Here is a 6,000-nt window from a genome sequence, read left to right as displayed (position 1 = left end):
GGGAGAAGTGTTCGGATTAAAATGAATCAACAGCAGATGGTCCAGCAGCTGAATGCTTCCGGAGATGTGCCTGGAAAGGGATCGGGATTAGCGGGGCCGCTGCTCCCTTGTGCATGCCCTGATCCCGGCTTCTCTGGGATTTCCTAGCAGCCTTTGGATTGGCGTGGCTGGAGCGTGCCGGGGCCTTTCTCTCACTCTCATTCTGTGAGCTTGGAAGCAGCGCAGGGTGAGGGTCGGAGTGCCGCCTCCGGAGCCGGAAGGGGCGGCAGGGGTGGGCTGCCCGGCCTGGCGTGCTTCCCTGCCCATCTGCCCACAGCCCCCCGACTGCTCTCCCCTTGCCGTGCAGGTGTGAATGACAGAGGAGGTGCCTCCGGCTGCACTGACTGAGATCTCCCTCCGCCTTCTGTGCCAGGATGACATAGACACCGTGAAGCAGCTCTGCGGCGACTGGTTCCCGATTGAGTACGTCGCCCTTGCGGCTCCTGCAGCTGCTCTGCGGGGCAGGGAGGAGGAAGACAGGGTCTGGATCGTCCCGAACGGCAGGCGGGGGCCGCGTGGCCAGACCGAGGGCCGGCACTGGCAGCTCCCAGGCCCGGTTCCTACGCCGTGGCGGAGGGAGGCAGTCCTAAACGGAGAGGCGTGAAGGCCACCCCTCCAAGGCAGCGGCCCTTCCCACAGCGAGGCCGCTCCCGAGCAGCCTGCGTGGCCGAGACCGGCTTGCCCCACGCGGGCGGCTGCGGCAAAGGCGGCCCTGCAGATGGCGTGCGCCTGGCCGAGACCCGTGGCCCCTCCGGTCATTTGCCCTTTGGCCACCCATGCGGCAGGCCGTGGGCCCCCAGGAGCTCTGGTCCACTGATCGGGGTGGGCTTGACCATGGGCTCGCGTGCACGGCAGCACATTTTCCCGACCCGTTGAACTGCTCGTTTGCTTGAAAATATTCTGGGCCTCTTAAAGGTGGGCCCTTGTTTAGCACGTTTGACTTACAGCTTGCAAACAACACGTCAAGTACACCACGCTAACTTGATGTGTTGAATAACTATCTCAGGCATCTTGCAGTGATCAGAAGGATTTCACCAGAAATATTTGGTTAGGAAGAACATTAAATAAGGTGTATTTACCATGTATTGATACTTCTATTAAAAGTTTCTCTGTTGGAAGGCACCTGTTCTAAGGCGCAGTTGAATTCCAGGTGCTTCGTTCTGCGAATGTGGAAATGGATTAGACCCTGCAAGGGGTCAGCCTACCCATGAAGAGCCGCGCGGCCCTGTGCCGGCAGGCTCCCTTCCTGGGCAGTCACTGGAAAGCAAATTCATCCTAACTTTGCACCTGCTTGGATTGAGTAGCACCATATCCACCTACTAGGTTACCAATTTGTTTTGTGAAGAATTGCATCTTTAGACATGGAACATTTTCCATGGAAAAACGCATCAGTGGAAAATGTTCCTCTGAACATCAGGAGATTAATTCGATTCTTCCCGTTGTTGTTGTTGTTTCCTTCCCAGGTACCCCGACTCATGGTATCGGGACATCACCTCCAACAAGAAGTTTTTTTCCCTGGCGGCCACTTACCGCGGCACCATTGTGGGAATGATAGTAGCTGAGATTAAGAGCCGAGCAAAGGTGCACAAGGAGGTGGGTGCGGAGGAGGCCGCTCCAGCAGCAGGGCAGCCCACCCTCCTGCCCGCTTGCGGCCCCCCTGTCCCCCAGGCCACAGGGTCACCCCAGGTGCATTCATTGCCCTGCACAGCAGTGGAGCCCAGTCTGGACCGGTCCGGTCCGGTCCATTCCTCCGGTTTTTTTTAATAATGGCACAGCATGCCAGTCCTCATGGTTCCAGTCCTCAGCTTTGCCATGTAGAAGCAGCGCCCATTCTGGCAGCTGGAGAGGTTTCAATGGGGTGGGAGGCCGGAGGGCCCTCGTCGCTCCTCCGTTCCAGCTCCTGCTCCTGCTTTACCGCCTGCCTTTTCCGCGGGGCACGTGCGGCTGGAGGCCAAGTCCCATGTGCCTCCTCAGCCCCCCAACAGCAAGCGCCTGCGGGAGGAGGCAGCTGGATGCCGGAGAGGATGGGCAGAGGAGCAGGGCCGACGTGCGGCTTCCTGCAGTGCCGTGGCGGCTGAGCGCCTTTCCGCTCGTGTCCTTTCCAGGATGGAGACATTCTAGCATCCGGTTTTCCCGTGGACACTCAGGTTGCTTACATCTTAAGCCTCGGAGTGGTGAAGGAGTTCCGCAAGCACGGGATAGGTAGGGATACCTTAAATGCGTGATGCCACCTGCCGCCGGCCAAGCCGTGGGAAGAAAGCGGTTCCTCGCTGGATGCGCCCTGCCCTTTACAGGACGGCGAGGCGCGTTTCCCGGCCACGACTCCTGCTCGCTTCATTCGCCTGCTGTGCTCCAGGGCCCGGAGCGCGGAACGGTGCGTGGCACAGGCGTGGCCCTGTGCCCTGCCCACTCCCAGGCGTGCGAGAGCTCGCCGGAGCGGGCACGCTCCCGGGGCTGGCCTTGCGGCTGTGCGAGGCAGAGGGCTGCTCGTAAAGAAAGCCGGGCTTGCTTGGTGCGCTCCCAGAACCTCCCAACGCGTCACTGGAGATCCCGGGGAAAGAGCTGCGGCCCCCCGAGTGACACACAGCGGGCGCTCAAGGCGCTGCCGTGAAGAGCGAGGCGAGAGCTGAGAGCGCAGCCCGGGCTGCAGCGCTGCTCCCGGCTCGGCTCGCTCTGTGTGTTTGTGCAGCAGAAAATGCGCCCAGCGCAGGCAGCCGAGCGGTGGCTCTGAGCCCCCGTGCAGGTCCCGGGGCAAGCGGCCCGGCATGCCTCCACCGTGGCCGGCATCCTTTCTGGCCACCAGCAGGATCCTTCGGAAGCCATGTGTGATCTCCATGGCGTGTCCCGACGGGTCGTGCGGGCGGAGGGGCCCTGGCCCGGCACAGGAGCGGAGAGGGCAGCGGGTGGGGGCGCCCTTTGCTTCAGAGAAAGGCCGTGGCCGACTGGAACGGAACGGCGGGTCCCGCGAGGGGCAGCCCGGGAGGGTCTCGGCGGCCTCTGATGCACCCACCTCTGTGGTAGGTTCTCTCTTGCTCGAAAGCCTGAAAGATCACATCTCGACGACCGCCCAGGACCACTGCAAGGCTATCTACCTGCACGTCCTCACCACCAACAACACCGCAATCCATTTTTATGAAAACAGAGACTTTAAGCAGCACCACTACCTGCCGTATTATTATTCCATACGAGGCATCCTCAAAGATGGCTTCACTTACGTGCTCTACATCAATGGCGGACACCCTCCGTGGACAATTTTATATCCTTTGCTCACGCTTGGCCGGGCTGCGGGGGGACGGCCCCAGCCTCAATTATTGGGGTCGAGCTGGAAGGGATTCTTGGAACGCACTCCCCAAGACCAGTGGGATGTGGTCCGGCCCACGTCGGGCTCCATTTTGAGACAGGGTGGCCCTCCGCCACCTGTGCTGCTCCCCCCAGGGACCCTTAATGGCGCAGCATCCTGGTCCGAAGGGCCAGAGCCCAGTGGGGCGAGCGTCCAGCAGTCGGCCACTGGGCCAACGACTTCGACCCTGGCTCCCCGTAGTTAGAGTGGGCCACCAGGCTGCGGTTCTGGGACTGACCGCCAAGCTGCCAAAAATACGATCCCTGATTGGTTCTGCTGGCTTTGGTTTGCGGTGTTACTGCCGGGGGGGGGGTGTCAGGGTTAACATGCACCCCCCTTCCCATGAAGGGCTTCCTCCGGGGTGACCAGTCGTACTGCCGCCTGCCCCCCCCCATCGGCCCCCTCGGCTGCTCCGCCACGGTGGTTGCGGTTCCTTAGCAGCGGTGCACCGACTATCTCCAGCACCTCGGCTCCACCCTGGCCAGTCTGAGCCCCTGCACCATCCCGCAGCGGATCTACCGCCAGGCCCAGAGCCTCCTCTGCAGCCTCTTGCCGTGGCCGGGCGTTTCCGCGAAGAGCGGCATCGAGTACAGCCGGACCATGTGACGCCAAGGTGGGCCGCTGTCCCGTTCTGCAGGCGCGCCTCCATCCAAGGCGGAGAGGCGCCTGTGCCAAGAACCGCGGGCACCTGCAGCCGGTCAGAGCCGCTCCCTGCCAGCCTCACGCCTCCTGCGCCGGGCCATCGCCCCATGCCGGCACACTGCAGACACGCATCCTGCAGCCCGGCTGAGATTTGGGAGGGACGAGACGCAGGCTCCTTGGACTGCCCGCTGCCAGCCTGTCGCAGCCCGCTTAGCCCGGCGGCAGTCCAGCAGTTCCCTCCACCCCTCGGCCGGCCGCCTCCGCTCGGAAGTCCCCTCCAGTCCTCTGCCTCAGGCCCAGGTCAACGGGCGCCCCTTCCCAAATCCGTTCGGGGGGCGCAGGGCCCCTTCCCGGGGTGGCCTGGCAGGCCAATGGAGGCGTTCCTCTTGCTGTGTTCTGAACAGTGGCTCTCTCGCAGGCGTGCCCTTCCTGGCGCGGCTGCAAGCGCCGCAGCCCACAGTGCCGAAGCGGACAATGCTCGGGACCCCCGAGCCCGGTGCCCCTGCGGACCAGTCGGCACCTGGCAGACGTCCTCTCCTCGCTGCGCCCTCGGCTGCCTGGAGGTCTGGGCCCACTTCGCAGGGCCGGCTGCCGGGTGACGCCGCAGTCCCTCCGCGGGAGCCCTTCCCGTGCCGCAGGTGGACGGCCGGGTGCCCCCGGGCAGCTTCACGCAGCTGAGCGGGAGATGCCGCACCTGCTCGGGGGAGCAGCTCGTGCAGAACAGGCGGCCTGCTGCTGCCCGAGGGGAGAGACTGCGTCCTTGAGCAGGCGGGAGCAGAGAACCCCGAGGCGCCACTGCCTCCTTTGGTTGGAGCTGCGGCTTCGTACTTTTGCGTGCTGCCGAGGAGCTGGGGTGGAAGCGCTGCCCCGTCCCGCAGAGACAAGGACCTCTGGCCAGCTCTGATTTTAAGCAAGGCACCCAATGTATGCAGGGCACAGGCAATGAACTTGCTGTTTCATAGTGAAGTGTGTGTGTATGTGTGTGTGAGTGCAGCTCTTGATACACACTGTGTATAGTGTTCTGCCTCACATCTGAGCTAGACCTCAAAAGCCGGGGAGCCCTCGGAAGAGCTGAACCGAGACGCTCCTCTTGTAACTCTGGGAGGACGGAGGGCTGGGCCTGAGGAGCCCGTGGCTCCCCCCGCTCGGCTGCAGCAGCATCTTCCCGGGGGGGCAGTTCTGTGGGCCAGTCGATTTTCCCGATGCAGCCCTGGAATCGTGTCCTCCGGGCTGCCGCCAGGGGAAGCAAGCAGAGCGAACGCTTGCCTTGCCTTTCGGCTGGACTCGTGTGCGGCGAAGATGCCCGGGTGGCCTGCGGCAAACGCCCCGCTTCTGTCCCGCGTCTGCCCTTGCCTGCCACGTGCTTTGCGCATGCGCCCCCCGCCCGCTGCCCCTTGGCCACCTGCTCTGCCGCCAGAGGTCCAATGTTGCGGGAGCGCGGGGCGAAGCCGGGAAGCCCCACAGCGCCTCCTGGGGTCTCCTCGGATCCCTCGAGGGGCTGGGAAAGCTCTCCTGCCGCTGCCCGGGGGCTTTGCCCATGCCGGGCAGGGATCACCACACAGGGCAGCCGGGTGTCCTGCAGGGCAGCCCGGGTGGGGAGGAGCGCTAAGCGCTCGTGTGGCTCCGCTCGCTGGGAACGGGCTGCTTTGCCAAGGCCCGTCCCGTTCAGATTGTAGGTTCCTTGTTGCTTTGGAAGCGTCTTCCTGCATCGACTGCAATAAAGCCAACGGACATGCTTGACCCAGGCGCACACCCGGCTGTCCTGACCGGAGTGCCACCAGCAGGACTGTGCCGGGAGCCCTTTTGCGCTGCTGTGTGCCCCACGGTGCCCTGAGCCCCCGGACTGCTTCCTCACCCTCCCTGGGTGTGCGCGCGCCGTCCTTAAAGGAGGCGTCTGGGGAAGCCCGCCTTCCCTCCCGGATGAGGCAGTGCCACGGAAGCAGCAGGGAGGCTGAGCCCATAGGAAGCCAAAGCGGCAA

General features: G+C 63.7%; 1 protein-coding gene across 2 annotated transcripts; it reads left to right on the top strand.

The window, feature by feature from the left end:
- Positions 1–6: 6 nt before the first annotated feature.
- Positions 7–4,566, top strand: NAA60 (N-alpha-acetyltransferase 60, NatF catalytic subunit). Of its 2 annotated transcripts, none has more exons than XM_044433400.1 (6): positions 7–462; positions 1,503–1,620; positions 2,145–2,241; positions 3,061–3,295; positions 3,829–3,992; positions 4,440–4,566. In XM_044433400.1, exons 1-5 carry the CDS (start codon positions 353–355, stop codon positions 3,983–3,985), a joined length of 717 nt encoding a protein of 238 aa, XP_044289335.1. In that variant the 5' UTR covers positions 7–352; the 3' UTR covers positions 3,986–3,992; positions 4,440–4,566. The 2 variants fall into 2 exon arrangements, with proteins under 2 accessions (XP_044289335.1, XP_044289334.1); XM_044433399.1 differs by having other exon boundaries at positions 1,503–1,632.
- The last annotated feature ends 1,434 nt before the right edge of the window (positions 4,567–6,000 follow it).

The sequence above is a fragment of the Varanus komodoensis genome, unplaced genomic scaffold (assembly GCF_004798865.1).
Source record: "Varanus komodoensis strain SLA01 unplaced genomic scaffold, ASM479886v1 scaffold26, whole genome shotgun sequence".
Lineage (NCBI taxonomy): Eukaryota > Metazoa > Chordata > Lepidosauria > Squamata > Varanidae > Varanus > Varanus komodoensis.
This window is presented reverse-complemented; position numbering and strand designations above follow the sequence as displayed.

Bases quoted from the DNA above. Each gene is read 5' to 3' on its own strand.
- NAA60 (XM_044433399.1), top strand. From the start codon at position 353: ATGACAGAGGAGGTGCCTCCGGCTGCACTGACTGAGATCTCCCTCCGC. The intron at 1,633-2,144 runs GTGGGTGCGGAG...TGTCCTTTCCAG, and splicing joins GAGCAAAGGTGCACAAGGAG to GATGGAGACATTCTAGCATC. The intron at 3,296-3,828 runs ATATCCTTTGCT...GCAGCGGTGCAC, and splicing joins CACCCTCCGTGGACAATTTT to CGACTATCTCCAGCACCTCG.